The sequence below is a fragment of the Macaca nemestrina genome, chromosome 12, assembly GCF_043159975.1.
Source record: "Macaca nemestrina isolate mMacNem1 chromosome 12, mMacNem.hap1, whole genome shotgun sequence".
NCBI lineage: Eukaryota > Metazoa > Chordata > Mammalia > Primates > Cercopithecidae > Macaca > Macaca nemestrina.
Genome location: NC_092136.1, coordinates 116,602,751 through 116,625,383, shown reverse-complemented (window position 1 = coordinate 116,625,383; position 22,633 = coordinate 116,602,751). Strand labels below are relative to the sequence as shown.

General features: G+C 47.4%; 2 protein-coding genes across 3 annotated transcripts; both read left to right on the top strand.

Moving 5' to 3' along the window:
- The first annotated feature begins 5,713 nt into the window (after positions 1-5,713).
- LOC105476445 (apolipoprotein A5) lies at positions 5,714-8,959 on the top strand. Of its 2 annotated transcripts, none has more exons than XM_011732418.3 (4): positions 5,714-5,804; positions 6,429-6,509; positions 6,623-6,734; positions 7,256-8,959. In XM_011732418.3, exons 2-4 carry the CDS (start codon positions 6,461-6,463, stop codon positions 8,193-8,195), a joined length of 1,101 nt encoding a protein of 366 aa, XP_011730720.2. In that variant the 5' UTR covers positions 5,714-5,804; positions 6,429-6,460; the 3' UTR covers positions 8,196-8,959. The 2 variants fall into 2 exon arrangements, with proteins under 2 accessions (XP_011730720.2, XP_011730721.2); XM_011732419.3 differs by lacking the exon at positions 5,714-5,804 and adding an exon at positions 5,848-5,940.
- A 1,362-nt stretch (positions 8,960-10,321) lies between these two features.
- Positions 10,322-20,455, top strand: LOC105476447 (ZPR1 zinc finger). Its single transcript, XM_011732420.3, has 14 exons — positions 10,322-10,516; positions 10,673-10,834; positions 11,255-11,345; positions 11,732-11,802; positions 12,459-12,545; positions 12,705-12,827; positions 13,187-13,234; positions 13,412-13,478; positions 13,885-13,955; positions 14,701-14,790; positions 15,287-15,397; positions 16,096-16,182; positions 18,060-18,125; positions 19,146-20,455. The coding sequence occupies exons 1-14, from the start codon at positions 10,346-10,348 to the stop codon at positions 19,278-19,280; spliced, it is 1,380 nt and encodes a 459-aa protein (XP_011730722.1). The 5' UTR covers positions 10,322-10,345; the 3' UTR covers positions 19,281-20,455.
- The last annotated feature ends 2,178 nt before the right edge of the window (positions 20,456-22,633 follow it).

The following is a 22,633-nucleotide window of genomic DNA, read 5'->3' as shown; positions in this document are numbered from 1 at the left end:
TGAAAACAAACAAATGGTAGGGTTGGGAAGAACTGTTCTAAATTTAAAAACTAAAGAGGGATAACAACCAGATGAGATGTATTAGAGCTTGAATTTAAAGAGACAGAAAAACAACTATAAAAGCATTTAGGGGAAAATTGGAATATGTAGCATATGTTAGATGACATTAAGGAATTATGCTAATTTTCAAAGGTATGATTTTTTTTCTTCTGTAAAAGAGTCCTTATTTTTCACTAGGTATGTTGAAGTATTTAGGGTGAAGTGTCATGTTGGCTATAATTATTTCAAATGGTTTCATACACAAAGCACATACCACATACACATATACATATACCTCTGACCAACCCAAATCATGTTCAACACTGAAACTGTAAGATGCCACCAAACAGGGAAGCATGAATGTGTCTTGCGTCTACCCATTGTATCAATCTAGGTTCAGTCAGAAAAACAAAAGCCACTCCATGTATTTCAGGTATGAAAGGCTTTAAAGAAAAAAATTAAAGGTTTATCCAACTCTTGGAAGGGCTGGAGGAGTGACCATCTTGGTTTGCAGTTCAGAAGGAGTGACTCTCAAATGCTCATTGGTAAGTGGCTACAAATGGGAAGCTCACCTTATTATGCCTGCAATATCAATGCATGCGATTCCTAGGAAGGTCATGCAGAAGCGCTTTAAACTCCAAGCCTGTCCATGCTCCTGTCTGCAACTGGCATTGAAACATAACGGCCTCTCCTTTTCCGTCTCACACTGGCTGACTTTAACCTAGGCTCATAGAGAGAAGGGATAGAAAATGGATTAATAGTTTCAAGTGTCCCCTCTGCATCTCATAAAAGACCTTAGAAAGGGCAGTGATAATGCCGATTTGCAAAAAGACAATCCAACGCAGTTGTATTTTACAGCACAGGCTCTTTAAGTTTGGGTTATCAGCAAAAACCCATTAGAGTATGAGAAATTTCTTTTTAAATTGTGGCAAAATATATGTAATATAAAAATTACCATTGCAGCTATTGTACATTGTAGCTAAGTATACAGTCCAGTCGCATTAAGTACATTTACACTGTTGTGTACCACTATCTAGCTCCAAAAATCTTTAATCTTCCCAAACAGAAACTTGTACCCATTAACCAATACCTTCTCCTTCCTCATTTCTCCTAGAAACCAGAATTATACTTTGTGTCTCTATAAATTTGACTACTCTGGGTACTTCATATAAGTGGAATCACAGTATGTGTCCTTCTGTGACTGGCTTCTTTCAGTTAGAATCATGTCTTCAGCCAGGTGCAGTGGCTCACGTCTGTAAACCCAGCACTTTGGGACGCCAAGGTGGGTGGATCACGAGGTCAGGAGATCGAGATCACCCTGGCTAACACACTGAAACCCCGTCTCTATGAAACATACAAAAAATTAGCCGGCTAAAAAATTAGCCGGCGGGCTCCTGTGGTCCCAGCTGCTCAGGAGGCTGAGGCAGGAGAATGGTGTGAACCCAGGAGGCGGAACTTGCAGTGAGCCAAGATCGTGCCACTACACTCCAGCCTGGGCAACAGAGCAAGACTCCGTCTCAAAAAAAAAAAAAAAAAAGAATCATGTCTTCAAGATTCATCCATGTTATAGCATGTGTCAGATTTTTTCTTTTCTTTTTTTTTTTTTTTGAGACAGAGTCTCTCTCTGCCACCCAGACTGGAGGGCAGTAGCACAATCTCAGCTCGCTGCAGTGTCTGCCTTCTGGGTTCAAGCAATTCTTGTGCCTCAACCTCCCGAGTAGCTGGAATTACAGGCATGCACCACCACACCTGGCTAATTTTTGTATTTTTAGTAGAGACGGGGTTTTACCATGTTGACCAGGCTGGTCTTGAACTTCTGGCCTCAAGTGATCTGCCTGCCTCGGCCTCCCAAAGTGTTGGGATTACAGGCGTGAGCCACTACGCCTGGCCCCTAATTGTCATTATTTAAGGCTAAGTGATATTCTGCTGTCTGTATACACCACATTTTGTTTATTCATTCATCTGTCAATGGACATTTGGGTTGTTTCCACGCCTTGGTTATTGTGGATAATACCACTGTGAACATGAGCATACAAATATCTGCTCCAGTCCCTGCTTTTAACTCTTTTGGGTATATGCCCAGAGGTGGAATTGCTGGGTCACAAGGTAATTCTAGGTTTAATTTATTGAGGGACTGTTGTACTGTTCTCCACCGTAGCTGCACCATTTTACCTTCCCAGCAGCAGCATCCAGCGGACAAGCGGTCCAGTTTCTCCACATCTTCACCCACACTTGTTACTTTTGGCTTTTATATTATTTTTTAAAAATAACATTCTAATGGGTGTTAAGTGGTCAGAACTGGTTCTTTTAGGAGAAGAGATAGAGGTCAGGGGGATGGCTCACACCTGTAATCCCAGCACTTTGGGAGGCTTAGGTGGGCGGATCACTTGAGGTCAGGAGTTTAAGATCAGCCTGGCCAACATGGTGAAACCCCATCTCTATTAAAAATACAAAAATTAGCTGGGTGTGGTGGTGTGCACCTGTAATCCCAGCTACTTGGGGGAGCTGAGGGATGAGAATCGCTTGAACCCGGGAGGTAGAAGTTGCAGTGAGCTGAGATTGCACCACTGCATGGCCTGGTGACACAGCAAGACTCTATCTCAAAAAAAAAAAAAAAAAAGAGTAGAGATAGAAAAGCATTGAGAACACAGCCTCAGCTCAGCTCAGTCTGCCATGGTGGGAAGCCATTAATTCTTCACTCTTGAAACCTTTTCTTCCTTGGTGTAGCAGAGGCTGCAAGTCACCTCTGCAACTTTATTCTTCCCTTCTTTCTCAGTTATAAAATCCCTGATTTTAGAAACATCTTTATTGAGATGTAATTCACATACCGTAACATTCACTACAATTGAATGGTTTTTAGTATATTCACAGATTTGTACAACTATCATCACAATCTAAGTTTAGAACTGTTTTCATCATCCCACAAAGAAACCCCACACCCATTAGCAGTTATTCACTATTTCCTCCCAACCAACCTCCCCTCCTCCCAATAGCCCTAGGGAAACACTAGTCTACTTTCTGTCTCTACCGATTTGTCTTTTCTGGACATTTCATACAAATAAGATTTTACAACATGTGGTCTTTTGTGACCGGCTTTTTCCCCCTAGCATAATGTTTTGCAGGTTCGTCTGTGTTGTAGCAGGTATCAGTACTTCAACCCCTTTTATTGCCAAGTAATATTCCATTATATGGATAGCTCATATTTTGTTTATCCATTCATCAGTTGATGGACATTTGGGTTGTTTCCGTTTTCTTGACTATTATGAATAATGTTGCCATGAATATTAATGCACAAGTTTTTGTGCAGATGTGTATTTTCATGTGTCTTGGTTTTATACCTAGGAGTAGAATTGCTGAGTCATAGGAGAGCTCCTCCATGTTTAACCATTAACGAACTGCCAGACTGTTTTCCAAAGAAACGGCACCATTGTACAATCCCACCAGCAAGGTATGAGGGTAGAATCCCTGATTTTTAACTGATCATTGAGCTCAGGCCCATTGAAAACAAAGATGACATTTCCTAACCTTCCTTACAAGTAGTTCTGACCAGTGGGATGGGAGAAGAAGTTAGGTTTTGTCTTTAAAAGAAAGAGTGGCCAGGCGCCGTGGCTCACGCCTGTAATCCCAGCACTTTGGGAGGCTGAGGTGGGCGGATCATCTGAGGCCAGGAGTTCGGGACCAGCTTGACCAACATGGAGAAACCCTGCTCTACTAAAAATACAAAATTAGCTGGGCGTGGTGGTGCATGCCTGTAATCCCAGCTACTCGGGAGGCTGAGGTGGGAGAATCGCTTGAACCCGGGAGGCGGAGGTTTCAATGAGCCAAGATTGTGCCATTGCACTCCAGCCTGGGCAACAAGAGTGAAACTCCATCTCAAACAAAAAAAGAAAGAAAAGAGGGTACACTCTACACTCTCTTCTCCTCCACCCTGCCCCCTTTCCAGTGGCTGGATGTGGACATGGTGGTAAGCTATCTTAGATCATGTGGACAAGGGAAACACATAGGGATATTAGAGCCTCTAGACAGAAGGAACTTAGGACCCTGGACAGCTTTGTGGAGCAGTGCTTCCATACCAGTGAAGTTTTGTATGGGAGAAAATACACATTTTTAACTTCTGTAAGCCACTGTTACTTTGGGTCTCTCAGAGCAGCCATATATAATTTAACTAATATATTTTCTTTCTGTGATTCTTCTTTATTTTGATTATACTTCTACTTCTTTGCCCCTCTTTTAGGAGGGAGGTGCTGCTCCAAGCACTAACTCAGAATATAGACCCTCTCCCTCTTGCAATTGTGCCAGCTTGGAGTTCTTTGCTTCCACTGTAGGTGAAGGAAGGAAAAAGTATGGAGAACTCACATCCACTCTTCATTATCCTCAAACAGAAGTAACCCATTTTCTTCTGCTCACAGCCCATTGGCCAGAACTAACTGTATGACCCCAATCTAATTGCAAAGGAGTCTGGGAAGTAGAGCACAGTACATGGATCTTTGGAAAGCGTTAATTTTCTCTGCCAAAGGTTTCTTTTTTTGTTGTTTTTTTTGAAATAGAGTCTTGCTCTGTCACCCAGGGTGGAGTCCAGTGGCCCAATCTTAGCTCACTGCAACCTCCCCCTCCCAGGTTCAAGCACTCCTCCAGCCTCGGCCTCCCGAGTAGCTAGGATTACAGGTGTGTGCCATCACACCTGGCTAATTTTTTTTTTGTATATATGCATACAAAAAATATGCTAATTTTTTGTATATATGCATACATATACATACATACACATATACATATATGTATGCAAGAATGTAACATATATGTGTGTATACATATACACACATATATATGTCCCTTGCAGCCAAGTCTAATTCTAACTAATACAAACTAACTCTAAAAATTAATATACATTCACCAGGGGATAGGCTATTTCAAGCAGAGGGAAGAGCCTGTATAAAGGCTCAGGGAATGCTGTGGTTTTATGTGGCAGCGGACGAGACTGGAAATAAGTCAGGATGATCCACAGTGGAGGATGAATTAAATGGGCAGGAGTGTGGCAGAAAGACCTGTTGGAGGCTATGAATGTAATCAAAGTGACAGACAACTGGTGCAATGATTGTAGTGGAAATGGAGGTGAGGAGATTGATTCAAGATGCATTTAGGACCAAGAATTGGGAGCTTGTGAACGTGTGTGTATGAGTACAGTAGATGGAGTGGGTGTGTCATCAGAGAAGATCTGAGCATTTGGGCTTGCTCTCCTCAGAGGCCCTGCTGGTGGAGTTCAGCCTTTCCCCATGGGGCAAATCCTACTTTCACTCCAGTTCCTGGGGCTCAGAGTCCCTGGCCCAGATGTCTCTTGCCATCTCATCTTCACCCTGCCTGGCTTCCCTTGCTTGTTCCAGGATTATTTCACAAAGAGGGACGTGGTTGGGTCTTTAACCCTGTGAATGCCAGCTCTCCCCAGGATGCCTGAGGAGCCTGTAGTGGAGCTGTCAGGGGCTGCTCAGGTTCTGGCTGGCAGCTGGACACTGTCCGTCTTGCCAGCTGGGACACAGTGCCTCTGGGTAGTTGTGTAAGAGAGGGGCCCTTGGCAGACATACAGGTTCTTCTCTATTGGTGGGCCAGCCAGCAGGTCAGTGGGAAGGTTAAAGGTCATGGGGTTTGGGGGAAACTGGGTGAGGAGTTCAGACCCATTCCCAGTAAAGCCTCTGGGAAGCACTTCTCTACTGAGGTAGCCCCTGATACCAGGGCACTCATTAACCCTCTGGGTGCCAGGGAAAAGGCAGGAGGTGAGTGCTGGGAGGCAGCTGAGGTCAACTTCTTTTGAACTTCCACGTGGTATTTACTCAGAGCAATTGGTGCCAGAGGCTCAGGGCCCTGGAGTATAAAGCAGAATGTCTGCTCTCTGGGCCCAGACGTGAGCAGGTGAGCAGCTGGGGCAGAGGGATGGGGGTCACAGTCCTAAGGCAGGGTATCGCAGGTGGCCTCAGGGGCGAGCCTGGGGTGGCCCCTAAGACGTCCTCTTGGAACACTTTGGCAGAGTTGTATCTTTGCCCTCGTTATGGCTCAGCGTTTCCCACCATGAAATGGGAGGGAGGGAGACAGGTGGGCAGGGGAGAGGTGGTAGAAGTGGCCTAGGGAGCTGCTCCTGGGGTCTGGGACCTTTGCAAAGGGGTTAGAGCAGCACGCTCCCTGCTACCTGACTGAGGTGGCAGGGGCACGCCCTCTCCCCATGTCTGAGGAAGACACCCCAGCCTCCTTGACTCACCTAGGTCAGTCCTCTTGAGCCCCAACAGCTCTGTACTCCCCAGCCCAAGGAAGGGTTAACAGGATTTCGGGCAGTTGCCCCTGGAGAGGTCCCCTGGGCAAGTCACCTGCACCATGTCCCTTCCTCTGCTTCTTCCCCTAACCAGGCCTCCCTCCACCTGTCTTCTCAGAGCAGATAATGGCAAGCATGGCTGCCGTGCTCACCTGGGCTCTGGCTCTTCTTTCAGGTGGGTCTCCGACCCTGACTTCAACGTGGGGGTGTGGGTGGAGGCTGGCCTGAGGGCCCTGTCCACCCTGGGGAGGAGAGCCCAGGCTCTGATTACCTAGTTCCTCTCCGCAGCGTTTTCGGCCACCCAGGCACGGAAAGGCTTCTGGGACTACTTCAGTCAGACAAGCGGGGACAAAGGCAGGGTGGAGCAGATCCATCAGCAGAAGATGGCCCGCGAGCCCGCGTGAGTGTCCAGGGGAAGGGGAGTAGGCGAAGGGAGGAGACAGCTGGACCATGCCATGATGCCCTGCCTCTGCTGCCTCAACCTCTGTGGCCGCTGCTGGGACAGAGGAAAGGAGCGGTGCTAGCTCTGCCCGCAGATCCCGGCCATCCTGGGCTCTTCAGCGCCCTCTGCCTGCAGCCCCCATCTTGACAACTCCATAGCTGTTGCCCCATTGCCCACTGAGGCGCGGGACTTGGGATCAACCGGGAAGACGCCCACTGCAGTCCCCAGAATCAAAGGATGATGTGGCGCATCTATGTTTATTTGTAGAGTGTTGTAGATCTGGATTTGCATGTGCGATGTGTTTGTGCTTCGTGCGTGAGGAGTTGTGACTGGCCAGGGTTAGGACAACAGCCCTCGACTCTGGGGCCAACGCCCTGAGTCCTTGGTTCCCCCAGAGGATCAGTGACCGATGACTTGGGGATAAAGGAGATAATGGGGGCTAGCAGTCTGATGACCTGGATATCTGTCCCCTTCCCCAGGAGCCTGAAAGACAGCCTTGAGCAAGACCTCAACAATATGAACAAGTTCCTGGAAAAGCTCAGGCCTCTGAGTGGGAGCGAGGCTCCTCGGCTCCCACAGGACCCGGTGGGCATGCGGCAGCAGCTGCAGGAGGAGTTGGAGGAGGTGAAGGCGCGCCTCCAGCCCTACATGGCAGAAGCGCACGAGCTGGTGGGCTGGAATTTGGAAGGCTTGCGGCAGCAACTGAAGCCCTACACGATGGATCTGATGGAGCAGGTGGCCCTGCGCGTGCAGGAGCTGCAGGAGCAGTTGCGCGTGGTGGGAGAAGACACCAAGGCCCAGCTGCTGGGGGGCGTGGACGAGGCGCGGGCTTTGCTGCAGGAACTACAGAGCCGTGTGGTGAACCACACTGGCCGCTTCAGAGAGTTCTTCCACCCCTACGCCGAGAGCCTGGTGAGCGGCATCGGGCGCCACGTGCAGGAGCTGCACCGCAGGGTGGCTTCACACGCCCCAGCCAGTCCCGCGCGCCTCAGTCGCTGCGTGCAGGTGCTCTCCCGGAAGCTCACGCTCAAGGCCAAGGCCCTGCACACACGCATCCAGCAGAACCTGGACCAGCTGCGCGAGGAGCTCAGCAGGGCCTTTGCAGGCACTGGGCCTGAGGAGGGGGCCGGCCCAGATCCCCAGATGCTCTCGGAAGAGGTGCGCCAGCGACTCCAGGCTTTCCGCCAGGACACCTACCTGCAGATCGCTGCCTTCACTCAGGCCATCGACCAGGAGACTGAGGAAGTCCAGCAGCAGCTGGCGCCACCTCCACCAGGCCACAGCGCCTTCACCCCAGAGTTTCAACAAACGGACAGTGGCAAGGTTCTGAGCAAGCTGCAGGCCCGTCTGGATGACCTGTGGGAAGACATCACTCACAGCCTTCATGACCAAGGCCACAGCCACCTGGGGGAGCCCTGAGGGTCTACCTGCCCAGGGCCATTCCCAGCTCCTTGTCTGGGGAGCCCTGGCTCTGAGCCTCTAGCATGGTTCAGTCCTTGAAAGCGGCCTGTTGGGCGGAGGGCGGAAGGTCCTGTGCAGGACAGGGAGGCCACCAAAGGGGCTGCTGTCTCCCGCATATCCAGCCTCCTGCGGCTCCCCCATCTGGATGCATTACACTCACCAGGCTTTGCAAACCCAGCCTTCCAGTGCTCATTTGGGAATGCTCATGAGTTGCTCCATTCAAGGGTGAGGGAGTAGGGAGGGAGAGGCACCATGCGTGTGGGTGATTATCTGCAAGCCTGTTTGCTGTGATGCTGGAAGCCTGTGCCACTGCGTCCTGGAGTTTGGCTCTGGTCACTTCTGGCTGCCTGGTGGCCACTGCTACAGCTGGTCCACAGAGAGGAGCACTTGTCTCCCCAGGGCTGCCATGGCAGCTATCAGGGGAATAGAAGGGAGAAAGAGGAGAATATCATGGGGACAACATGTGATGGTGTGTGAATATCCCTGCTGGCTCTGATGCTGGTGGGTATGAAAAGTGGGGGCCGTGATAGGAGAGGGCAGAGCCCATGTTTCCTGACATAGCTCTACACCTAAATAAGGGGCTGAACCCTCCAAACTGTGGGAGCTCCTTAAACCCTCTGGGGAGCATAATGTGTGCTCTCCCCATCTCCAGCCCCTCCCTCTGGACTCCCAAGCTGAAGCCTAGACTTCTGGCTCAAATGAAATAGATGTTTATGATAGAAGTTTGCCTGGTGTGACTCTCATTTGGACCATGTCTGAAAGCAGTGGCCTCACCACTCTCCCCAAAGCACACCCATCACCCACTCCATTCCCTTGCTGCTCTTTCTCATCGACCCCCTCCCAGTCCAGGTCTGTCAAAGGGGTTCTGACTGGGCTCTGCTTCAGGGATCCTGGCTAGACAACGCTATCTGTCACACCTGGTGGGAGGGCCTGAGTTACGGACCCTTCCTCCGCACCTGCACTATTCACTAGCCTGCTCCCCACAGGACAGTGTGCATGGAATGCAGGCTGTGTCTGGAAGACCTGTGGCCCTGGGGGACCTGAAATTCCTGAGGTGGGCTGCCTGCTTCCTTTGTTCCTGCTGTTCTAGAGTTTAAATGGCCTCTTTTTATGCTGGACTCTCTTCTTGGGACTCTCAAACTCTTTCACTCAGCAGCATCAATGCTCCCTATAGATCCCCTGGGAACTGAAACTGCGGTGTGGTGGAGGAAGTGGAAAGGGTAAACACAGTCTCTTGTCTTTGGACTGCCCTGTCCGGCCCCCTTTCCTCCCAGTTCAGCCTACTGTCCCAGGGTTCTCAGCACCTGCCTGTTCCCCAACCCCGTAGCACAGACCCCACACATATGTAGGCTCATCATGCCTGCAGGCTGGTCTTCCCTGACACCCTGGATGTTGACAATAGAACTGGGTTGTGGACCCAGCACCTGGAGAGAAGAAGTGCTAGAAAGGTAGAAATAATAAAAGGTGTTTTTGTTGTTGTTAGGAAACTGGAAAAGCATGGGTCAAGGGGGTGGGCTATGGTGGGGATGGGAGGAGGTGGGAGTGAAAATGAGGGCTGTGTACTTGAGGCTGGGATTGGGGAAGGTAGTGATGAGGACAGAATAGGGAGTGGGAAGGACAGAAAAGGACAGCCGGCTTCAGGGATTGAGAGAGGGGAAAAAGCTGAGCCACCCGGAGGGGGGACCTAGCACGCAAGCAGCATGTGGCCCAACACTGGAACCAAGCATCCCGGCTCCGGGCGCACCGTCTCAGGATTCCCCAGGGACAAGTCCGGCCCCTTGTCCACAAGGCTCTACCGACGTAAGGACCAATAGAACCCGGTGCGGTGGAGCTATTGTGAAGGAGCAAAAAACTGTCCTGGTTCTAAGAGGACGTCTTGGGGGAAGTGACGGCTGAGTTGAGGTGGATCTGGCTGGCGATGGAAGGTTCGAGCCATATAAACCTGGGAACCCGGAGCCTTTGACGACGTTGTTCCCCGAAGGCCCGGAGTCTGCGGACTCTTTAAGAAGGGAGGCGGGGGTGGTGGCAGCTGGCGGAAGTGACGGTAGGGGTGGGGCCGCTAGAGCGGCGGAAGTCGGAAGCAGAGGTCCAAATTGCGCGTGGTGGCCATGGCGGCGAGCGGGGCTGTGGAACCCGGGCCCCCGGGGGCTGCTGTCGCCCCCTCGTCCGCCCTGGCCCCGCCGCCCGCCGCTGATCACTTGTTCCGGCCCATCAGCGCCGAGGACGAGGAGCAGCAGCCCACCGAGATCGAATCGCTATGCATGAACTGTTACTGCAATGTGAGGCGGGGGGGTAGGGCTTGGGCCGGGACGAGCCGGGGGTCGGACCCAGCCAGGTGGGCCTTGCCGGGGACCCCGAGACGCACCCGGAGATAGTAGGGCGGGGAACGGGAGTTTCATTGATTTTTTTTCCTTCGCTGCTTTCTGCTTCACCAGGGCATGACGCGCCTCCTGCTCACCAAGATTCCCTTCTTCAGAGAAATAATCGTGAGCTCCTTTTCCTGCGAGCACTGTGGCTGGAACAACACGGAGATTCAGTCGGCAGGCAGGGTCCAGGACCAGGGAGTACGATACACTTTGACCGTCAGGGCTCCGGAGGTGAGAGGACCTTGGAGCAGGTACCTCAGTATTCTAGAGGGAGATTGGGGACTGGGGTCAGAGCTCGGGTCCAGGCGGTCTGATCTTAAATAAATCCCCCTATGTCTCCTAGCCTTAGTTTCTTTTGTAAAATGGTACTGGTGTTGTCATCAGCTCAGGTGAGATAAGATTTGTGAAAATGCTTCGTAAATGTCTGAGCGTATGAAATGAGCAGTAGTTGTTATGAATAGTATTCTCACCATTTGGACAGCCTGGCTCACACCACCTGTACTATTTGAAAGGAGCAGTCTGGACCCTGTGGAGCGGTGAGAGGGAGAGACAGCTGGGCTGGGGTCTGATGGAAAGGGGACAGTCTGGTTATTACTTGAGGAGAAGCTGTTCTGCAGCCTCTTTGTACTGAACGTATTCCTTTCTGCCCAGGACATGAATAGAGAAGTGGTGAAGACTGACTCTGCTACCACAAGGATTCCTGAGCTAGATTTTGAAATTCCTGCCTTTAGCCAGAAAGGAGGTAAGTTTAAAATCAGAGTATTTGGGCTATTCACATGTAGCCAGAATCTTACCCTCTTTCTTGCAAACCCCCTGGTGCCAGGTCTAATGGTTTGTGTATGGATTCTACCATGTAATCATTGTGATTTTCATTGGTTTATCATGAGTAGAAAGCTTAGGTCAAACAGCTCGAGATGGTAGAAAGTAATGGTAATACCATAGTGTGTTTATTATAGAATTTTAGCATCACTGTTATCAGGCATGAATGGAACCTTGCACCTGGCCTTCTCATTTTATGGATGAGGAAATTAAGACCCAGAGAGTTCAAGTGAATTGCCCAGGGTCATACAGGCACTTGATAGCAGAGCTAAGGCTAAGTCACACTTGTCTTTTGTTGTTGTTCACAAGCTCTGACCACTGTTGAAGGATTGATCACCCGTGCTATCTCTGGCCTGGAGCAGGACCAGCCTGCACGAAGGGTAAGCTGGGGTTTTCTGATTGTAGCGGCTCAAGGAATAATTGCTCATATGTGTCTGACTATAGAGTGTCCCATGTGTCTGAATAGTCTCTGACTAAATTTTGGAAACTTGCTGGGTAAGCATATGGTGGTGCTGGAGCTGCTAGGATGTTGCATATGTTGTAATTATTGTCTTTTCCACTTCCCTCTCTCAGTATATATTCAGGCCTCATCAGACAGACGATATAACGTTACCTCTGAAGAGCTTTTCCTAATCCCCTTGGGTTATCTGTGTTTCCTGAGTATTCTGTTGCATTCTTATATTTATTATGACAAGTAATATACTTGCATACTATAACTGCATACTATAACTGCATCTTTAGTTATTTGTCTCCTTAATTGACTGGGGAGTCCCATGAGAGGACTAATATATTTACTATTATATCTCTAACATGGCATGAATGGCTGGGCTAAATGGTTGAATGAATGAGAAAAATGAGGCTTGCATGTCACCACCCGTCAACTTCAGGCTTGTTTGCTACATCTCATTATGAAGCCTGAAGTTTCCACTCACACTGAGACAGGTGGTGACTTCCTAATGGAAGTAACATGGGCATGACGAGGGGCAGGGCATAAGTACACCACCAGGGCTGATGCTTTACTCTCTGTTCACGGCAGGCAAACAAAGATGCTACAGCTGAAAGAATTGATGAGTTCATTGTCAAACTGAAGGAGCTAAAGCAAGTAGCCTCCCCTTTCACTCTGGTGAGTATTGAGAGACTGGAGTTGCCCTCGATTAGGGGAGGAAGGACTATTAAGACTGCTGGGATTTTCCACTGTGGTGCCTGAGTGGTCTGATAGTAGGTGATGTAGGATTGTTTATGATTTCCTTTTGCAATGACTCTCTCTTCACCCATTTGTTAGATCATTGATGATCCCTCAGGGAACAGCTTTGTGGAAAACCCACATGCTCCTCAGAAAGATGATTCCCTGGTGATCACACACTACAACCGGACCCAACATCAGAAAGAGATGCTGGGGCTCCAAGTAAGTGGACTAAAGGATCCAGAAGAATGCTCTGGAATTATCGCACACTCTGGATTGCTTGGAGTCAGTGGAACTTATTTTGCTGCTGCTGCTCTGTGTGCCCTATCTCAGCTTGTTTGTGCTTCTCATCTTGCTCATGTCCAGGACTTGGGTAAACTTCACAGAAAGGATGGCAGTGGCTGTGATCCTATCTTAAGCCCTGTTCTTCCCTTGGTTGGGGCTTTACTTTGTGGTTTCTCTAACTGATGAGGTGGCACCTGACATAAGTGAGCCAGAGCATTTTCTTCCACTCCAGGGCAGGGTGTTGGGGACACTGAGTTATACCTGCCAACTTGCGATGTGCATCTTTGCCATTTTAGGAAGAAGCACCAGCAGAGAAGCCAGAAGAGGAAGATCTCAGAAATGAAGTGAGTCACATTGGCTACTGGTGAGGAAGGAGCAGAGCTGTGGGCTGAGACTGATGCTGTTCAGCATCTGTCTTCCTTGTCACCAACATAGATGACCACCAGCATACCAACTGAGTGTCTTTAGCCTGAACATCCCATCGGGGAGGGCTCAGCCTTTGTCCCAATGTTGTGTTCCAGGTGCTCCAGTTCAACACAAACTGCCCAGAATGCAATGCCCCTGCTCAGACCAACATGAAGCTAGTACGTATCTTTTGCCAAGCAGTTGGGTTGCTCTTCCTCTGACTCAGGCATGAAGATTATAATTAGGCTGGGAGCATCCCTTTCAAGGAAAGCACATACGTTATACCCAGTAATAAGGAGGATATTATCTTTGATTAGACTGTGTACCTTGGGTTTTATGTTCAAAGAGAAAATTAGGCCATGGTCACTAGACTGTGTGTATGTGGTCTGAGCCATGCCTTCAAATGTGTGAACAGGGATCGCCATGGGTTGGGAACTTGCCCTCTTCTGGAGCACTCTGTGGGCTGCCTCTTGTGAATATTTCCTGCAGTTCTGGGACCAGCATATGTTTGTGTGGGGTTTGGCTTTGTTTTTCCCCAGATGGTGGTCCTGTTCACCTGGATGTAGATTTCCTTAACTCCGTTTTCCAGAAATCCCTCACTTTAAGGAGGTTATCATCATGGCTACCAACTGCGAGGACTGTGGGCATCGGACCAATGAGGTGGGTGGGCACCATTATTTGGGAAGAAGACTAGCTTAAGGTTAACCCCCTTTTAACTATCATTCTTCCTAAATACTTCAGGACTTGGGGGCAGGGGGTGTAGAGCAGCTTGGGTCTTTTTCTTAGGTCTAGTGTAGGGTAAAGAGCCCTTGAAGGAACGGGAAGTAGCCTAGAAAAGAAAAGTTAGAGATTCTATAACTTGTTTAAGACATATTAAAGGTTGATGATATAAGAGAAAAGTCTTTTGACCCACTCCTCAGAGGTGTGGAAGTTCAGTGAGGCAGACTTAAGACTTCACAATGAAGAACCCAATAGAGCTGTCTGAAAATAGAATGAGCTGCCTTGGAGAATTATAAATTCCCTTCTCCTGAGTGTATCTGAGTATAAGCTAATTCAGTTCTTTAACCAGAATATTATAAAGGAGACACTCATTGGATGCAGTGGATGAAAGGACTGCAATAAATGCTTAAAAGTCTCTTTCAACCCCAAGAGTCAGGTTTTTTAAAGGTAAATTCAGAGTTTGTTGGCAGTTTGGGAGAGGTTTTGGCATGTTACCAGGGTTGGGCACTGCTCCTGGCCAGCTCTTGGTGTTTTTGGTTTGGGTGACTGCTGTTTAGAAGGCTCTTTCTTTGGTAGCTATTAGTGGGCCTAACTGATTGGAGGTCTAAGCCTACACTCCACGTCTCCTGGGTACCAAGATAGGCTCAGGTCTTCTCTCTGTTTCTCCTGACTGTTATCTATGCAGGTGAAATCTGGAGGAGCAGTAGAACCCTTGGGCACCAGGATCACCCTCCACATCACAGATCCCTCAGATATGACCAGAGACCTCCTCAAGGTAACAGTCAGCGTGGGAAAGTCAGTGTCCTCCTCCTAAGTTAGATAAGCTGTCTCTATCTAGGTGAAGCTGTCTTTTAGGAATAATGTTCAGGGCCATGAGGCATCTCCTACTTCCCTGGCTTTGAGGACCCCTGAGCAGAGGGGATTAATCCAAGATTGGAATTGCAGATGTAGAAGGTGACCTGTTAGCTCTTTCTGATGACTGGGTAGCTTTTTGGCCTCCAGTGTTTCTCTGGGTCCTCTTCTCTGTCCCCTAATGACAGGATACCCGACAGCTTGAAACTATGACTGAGTTTCCCTTTATTAAGTTGGATCCATTCCCATGGTTCAGATGGACAGGAGTGAGTCTCAAGCTTTAACAAGTGAGTCAGAGAAAACTGGGACAGCTGCCCTTGTCCCCAGTCTATCACTACTGGTATTAATTGAGCAGGAGGCCTCTGGTTGGCTTTCTTTGCTTCTGACTTAAAGCTTAAAACTGACCTCTCATCTCACAGTCTGAGACTTGCAGTGTGGAAATCCCAGAGCTAGAATTTGAACTGGGAATGGCCGTCCTTGGGGGCAAGTTCACCACCCTGGAAGGGCTGCTGAAAGACATCCGAGAACTGGTGAGTCACCTGAGTAGCGTGTAAACCATCTTTGAGCAATTTGGCTGTGTGAAAAAGGACTGGAAAACTTCAAACATCCTAGTTTTCGGTGGTGGTAACTGTGGGTTTCTTTGCCTTAAAGCTGGTTTAAGAGACTTAAATATTATTTTGGATTGTGAAGAGACAAATATTATTTTGGATTGTGAAGATAAGTTTATGGGAAATGTTAAATGGAAATTCCAGGCCTAACTTTGGGACTTCATAGTTATTTTGCGGTCTTGGAGAAGTCATTTATTTTACTGGAAAGTTAGGTGATGAGGGTCCTTCTAAGCACCTAAAACTTCCCAACATAAAAAACATACATGTGTTGACTTAGCCCAAATATTTATCTTCTTGATGAATTATTTCACTTGATTCTCTGTTGGGCATTTTGTATTTGTAAATTGTACTTTTTCTTTGCATTTCTTCTCCAAATTAGTATTAGAGATCACATTCTAAGAACATGTTTCGGTTTTTGTTTTACATTGCCAGTTTTGTTATCTTGGCACATTATCCCATAGACTCCTAGTAGCGACTGCCTTGGTTAGAAAGGTGGTGTGGTCTAAATGGAAACCAAGTTTCCCTGACTGGGCACCCACTGCCACCCCCTGCGTAGTTTATGGTCAGGCCTAACAAATATAAAGCCAGTATTCACACAATTTGGATATCATTTATTGCAGGTGACCAAAAATCCTTTCACACTGGGTGACAGTTCCAATCCTTGCCAGAAAGAGAGACTGCAGGAGTTTAGCCAGAAGATGGACCAGGTAAGAGGTCACTGGCCAGTCAGTACTTAGGGTCCAGTGAACAAGAGGCTGCATGCTCATGTCTTGCCACTTTTTGAACATCTAACCATCGTGTTGGGCATTCTTCTGGTTTTCTTTTTCTTTTTTTGTTTTTGGAAACAGTCTTGTTCTGTTGCCCAGGCTGGAGTGCAGTGGCGCAATCTTGGCTCACTGCAACCTCTGCCTCCCGGGTTCACACAATTCTCCTGCCTCAGCCTCCCGAGTAGCTGGGATTACAGGCGCACACTACCACGTGTGGCTAATTTTTTGTATTTTTAGTAGAGACAGGGTTTCACTATGTTGGCCAGACTGGTCTCGAACTCCTGACCTCGTGATCCACCTGCCTCGGCCTCCCAAAGTGCTGGGATTACAGGCATGAGCCACCGCGCCCGGCCCTGTTCTGGTTTTCTGTATTCCATGTCTTCTTTCTTGTTTTTCTCCCTTATTTTGTTAGAGCATCTCCTCCACTAGCTTCCTGGGACAAAGCACATGGGAAATAAAATTTCTGGGACCTTCCACGTCTGAACATTTCTTTATTCTGTTATCACACTAAAGTGATTATTGGCTGGGAATACGATTCTAGGATAGAAATAATTTTCAAAGACCCTGCACTACGGTCTTCCAGTTTGGCAAAGACATTGCATTACAGTCTTCCAGTTTGGCTGTTGAGAAGTCTGAAGCCATTTTGATTTCTGGTCTTTTATATGTGACCTAGTCTTGTAATCTCTTTGTCTTCTTTGATGTGAAAAAATTTCAGGATGTGCCTTGGAGTGGGTCAATTTTTACCCACTGGGCTAAGCACTTGGTGGATCTGTGGATCTTTTCAGTCTGGAAAACTCATGTGTTCAGTTTTAAGAAGCTTTCATGAATGATTCTATTGAAGATTATCTTTTTTCTGATTTTTTTTTCTGTCCTTTCTGAGAACTCCTGGATTTTAGATATTAGACTTACTTGTCTGGTCTTCTATAATTTACTTTTTTTTTTTTTTTGTTCTATTTTTGGTTTCTTGGTCTTTTTGTTCACTTTGGGAGATTCCCTCAACTTTATTTTTCAACCTTTCAATTGACGTTTTCATTTCCACGAAAACTTTTATTTTCCAAGGAGCTTTTTAAAAAATAGCATCCTGTCTTAAGGATGTAATATTTTTTTCTTCTTGAAGATTATTATTATTTTTTAAATTTTTTGAGCATGTAATTTATATAGCGCTTCTTGATACTGATGTTGGATCTTTTTTGACATTTTATTCTCCTTGCATCCTCTTTTTTCCCATTTGATTTCCCATCTTTCAATGTTAAGGGCTTTGCTCAGATGTCTGATAATCATTGTCTTCTTACAAGTAGCTGACTAAAGACCTGAGTAGGGGGTGAGCCTTGTTGACATGGGGCTTATTACAGGGGAATTTAGCTTAGTTGTTTTGTTGAGGTGGCCTCCAATGACAGAATTGTTAGGTCTTTCCTCTTGGGCTAGTCAGATTCCACTCCGTGGTTGTTGCATTTCCTGGCCTGAGGGTAAAGGCTTGGCTGGCAGTGTTCTGAGAGCTGTGGAAAGGGGGCTAGGGTGTGTATGTATTCTGTTTCCCATAAGCTTACATTCATTTAACCTCATTGTTCTTGATTCCTTTCCCTCTAGCTTCAACTGGGCCAGCACCCCCCAGTCCACAGCTTGCTGATGTTGGCTTTTCTAACAGTCCTTGTTTTAGATCCTTTCCCCTCTACTTTCAGAGCTACCTAATTTCACCAATTCTTAAAACTTTTGGGGATTCTGTAATATAAATTGGGTTGGCTCTTGTCTGGCAGACATAGCCCCTTTTTACCAGAGGTTATGTAAAATTTACTTGCTGTGTTCTCTCTCTCCTTTAGATCATCGAAGGTAACATGAAGGCCCACTTTATTATGGATGATCCAGCAGGAAACAGTTACTTGCAGGTATAGTAGACCTTCCCTGATGTTTCATAGAGATACATTTTCTGATCTTCCTTGAATATGTATCATTTCCCTAGAAACTGAAAGACTTGATTCTAAAAGGACTGCTTTTTACCAAGGAGGCGAAGTTAGAAGATACATAAGGGAGAAAAGAGGGGGGTGGGGGAGAGGATTTTTTTTTTTTAAGTGTATGTAAAGAAGGAAAAAAAGGGCCGGGCGCGGTGGCTCAAGCCTGTAATCCCAGCACTTTGGGAGGCCGAGACGGGTGGATCACGAGGTCAGGAGATCGAGACCATCCTGGCTAACACAGTGAAACCCCCTCTCTACTAAAAAAAAAAAAAAAAACTAGCCGGGTGAGGTGGTGGGCACCTGTAGTCCCAGCTACTCGGGAGGCTGAGGCAGGAGAATGGCGTAAACCCAGGAGGCAGAGCTTGCAGTGAGCTGAGATCCGGCCACTGCACTTCAGCCTGGGCGACAGAGCGAGACTCCGTCTCAAAAAAAAAAAAAGGGGAAGAAAAGGATACTCTGAGGCTCCTTTTTTACTGTATTCTAGCTCTTGTCCCAGTTCTGGAGTTTTCATTTTGCACATCTGATTATGGAGTGAGGAGAAATGGTGCCTCGTCCAGAGGCCAAGATAGGAAACTGATAGGCTTTAAGTTGACTGAGGAGATAGTCCGGTGATTGATGTGCCTTTAACATTGATTGAATGCTTACCATGGGTCAGGCAAAACTTCTAAGTTCTTTCCAAGATTAAGACCATTGCTATACTTTTTATAAGAAGGTGCAGATATTACAAAATAGGTGGATCGTTCCCTGATTCTGGGGCTGGGGTCTTCCATGCCTGGCGCATGTGGGCTCTGTTGCTACCCACTAGTTCAGTCTAGCCGTGGGAAATTGGAGGCCAATAAAAATAAGAAGAAAAACCCAAAACTCATGATGTTCTTGGGAAAGTGGGAATTGGAAGCTGCCTGCAGGGAGGGGGAGTGGCACGGTGGCACTGATTGTCTGTCCTTGACCTTGCAGAATGTGTATGCACCTGAAGATGATCCTGAGATGAAGGTGGAGCGTTACAAGCGCACCTTTGACCAAAATGAGGAGCTAGGGCTCAATGACATGAAGACAGAGGGCTATGAGGCAGGCCTGGCTTCACAACGGTAGCAGTGGGGGGCTCAAGGGCCAGCGTCCAGTGCTGCTGTTTCTGTAGGTTATTTATTAGTATCAGAAGAAGGCTGGGAGTGTCCTCCCCACCAGCCCTTGCCCATGGTGGGGAGGACATCTGGTCTGGGTCAGACTTTCTAAACAGCTTGTGATGTAAGTGTGAGCCTCTTGTGTTACTTAACCTTATTTTGGAAGTTTTGAATTGGCCTCGGAGGAAACCCAGAAATGAACCAGGGGTATGTCATTATCACTTTTTTCATAGCAAGTCCTTACCCTCCCTCCACTTAATGCTCTGTCCTCTAAGGTTAGAACTCTGAAGTTGGAGAAGGTGGAATAAAGTTACACCTGGAGTTTGGTTGTTGGTTTCGAGTATATAAAATACTGACTTTCAACAGGAAAGGAGTCTCCTGAGGGGAGACCAAGTCCAGCACAAGTGAAGGAGTTACCATTGAAATGATGACTTTCAAACAGCACTGGCCTCTGTATTGACCCTATCCTTGTTGATATGCTGTTAGAATTCAGCCTCCCAAAGAAAATTTTCCCGCGTATCCACTGTAATTTGGGGATTGCAGCTGGCATTTAATTCATTCCTGCAACAGATGCTTGCTTATCTATGTTATGCCAAGCACACCACAGAACAGAGGACAAAATAAATCTCTTTCATGGAACTTAAAGTCTAGTGGGAAAAACGACAGTAAACAGATGAGGAAAACAGTACATCAAATGGTGACTAGTGTCATGGAGGAATGTAAAGCAGGGAAGGGGCTGGGTTGTGCAAGGAAAGCGGGAGTAGGGAAGATCTTCTGAACAAGAAGGTGATAATTTGACATTTGGGCAAAGCTGAGGAGGTCAGGGAGTGAGCTGTGTGGGTAGCTGGGGAAAGAGATTTCCTGGCAGAGGGAACTGCAAATGCTAGAGCTGTGAGGTTAGAACCAGTGGGGGTGTCAGTTAGCCCCACTCTCAGTTACAAATGTTGAAACACATTCATTCAGAGACAGGAGGCTATCTGCAGTTGTTCCGAAAGTTAAGGACCAGTGAGCACTCTGCTGCTCGGGCCCTGGACTTCCCAGCCAGTGCTCTTTGCACTGTAGTCTCCTGCCTCTCATAAACAAAAGGTGACTCCTGCGGTGCAGACTGCAGGGTATTTGTTCAATAAAGACCAGTTCATTGATTAAGATGTTATCACAAACCTTACTGCTTTGTGTTGCAAACTTCGGGTTTTTTTTTTTTGGTAGAGACAGTCTTGCTCTGTTGCCCAGGCTGGAGTGCAGTGGTGTGATCTCGGCTCACTGCAACCTCTGCCTCCCAGGTTCAAGCAATTCTCCTGCCTCAGCCTCCCGAGTAGCTAGGACTACATGCGCACACCACTACGCCCAGCTAATTTTTTTTGTATTTTAGTAGAGACAGGGTTTCACTGTGTTGCCCAGGCTGGTCTCGAACTCCTGAGCTCAGGCAATCCGCCCGCCTCAGCCTCCCAAAGTGCTAGGATTACAGGCATGAGCCACTGTGCCCAGCCTATTGCAAACTTAACTCTGAAGAATGAGTTAGAGATGACTTAGCAATCAGACATCTACTCTCATTGCTCTGTTAAACTATTCTCATAGGTCACAAGTGATTTTCCAGTTGGAAAATGTTATCTCTTTCTGTCACTTTTGATAGTGGACCATCTCTTCTTAACCCTTCTCTTGGCTCTCCAGATACTGTACCTTTGGCTTTCCCTTCACTTTGAATCTTTCTTATTTGCACACTTTGCCTCCTCCCTTTTTATTAAATTTGTTTCTGAGAGTTCTGCTTTCAGACATCTCCCTGTATCAGATTCTTTGGCATCTTACTATCATGTGGGACTAACTTCCATACCTGTATCTCTAATTTTCTGTGAGGGTGAGAGTAAGGTGTTTGGAGACTCAGGTTAGCAAATGACTCATTCAAACTATAAAGCTTCAGTACTTTGAGCAAACTTCTCACAGGCAACTATTCTACCCTAAGAGATTATCTCTAGATATGTTTCCAGCTGGCTTGGGAATCTAAGTTTACCAGACAACCCTCTGATCTATCGTTTGGTCTCTAGACTTCCCCATAGTGTAGGTGTGCTCTGTTAAGATAAACTGCAGTATCAGGTTCATTTTCCATTGTGAAGGAAAAAAAATGGCACTCTGGCTTACTACTGAATCTCTTGTGAGTTTGATTGATGTGAGGCATTCTCCCAGAATCCACCTAGGAAATGATGACCTGAGTTTCTGAACTTGCAAAGACTGAGGACCAGATGCCAGACCGGGATAACCCAGCTAAGGTACTTCCTGCCCTTTGATGACAAGGCATTATTCAGTTTCATACCCTTCTCTTGAAGTATCTCTCAGCTCCTTTCTCATTTCATAAAGTGTGTCAGGATGGGAGCTTACATATAGTTAACTGAGTCTTGCTCCACAGGCCCTAGCATATGACACATGGTTAATAAAATCTGTTAAAATCCTCCATCCTAGATCAAACCCTATTAGGACACTAGGGGTAACATCTATAGGTAATAAGATAGGGAAAGGGTCTTGCTTTAAAGCCAGGGTAGGTGAGTCAAAGTGCCAAGAACATGTGGATTCAGTTTCACAGCCACGAGTAAAATCTAGGTGGAAAAGTTTTGTGATTGTGTTAAAAAAGGAAAGAGGTTCGTGCGTGAGGGCATGCCTCCTGCTTTCATGGGTCAAGTATGTGAAATGCAGCCATGTTCAGTCATTAGACCTGTGGACGAACATATAGGTAGGTACTGAATGTACGTCTGTGTCGTGATGAGTAAGTGGAGGAGCGAGGTGAGTGTTGGGAGCAAGTATGAAGGGCAGTTGACTTGGCCAACTGAAAGCTTTAATGATGGCAACACTTTCATTCTAACATCAGTCTATTTCCTTCTTTGTATACCTGGGGTATGTGCCTGATGCACACTGCAGAAAATGGTGCCTCTGCTTACATTTAGGGCAGTGGTGGTTAAGACTACTTGGCTTTATTCCTATTAAAAATTTTTTTTGGCCGGGCACAGTGGCTCACGCCTGTAATCCCAGCACTTTGGGAGGCCGATGTGGGCGGATCACGAGCTCAGGAGATTGAGACCATCCTGGCTAACATGGTGAAACCCTGTCTCTACTAAAAAATACAAAAAATTAGCTGGTTATGGTGGTGGGTGCTTGTAGTCCCAGCTACTCGGGAGGCTGAGACAGGAGAATGGTGTGAACTCGGGAGGCGGAGCTTGCAATGAGCCGGGATCCCGCCATTGCACTCCAGTCTGGGAGACAAAGTGAGACTCCGTCTCAAAAAAAAAAAAAACGAAAAAACACTTTTTTTTAAGCACTTCTTTTTAAGGCAAATGGCAG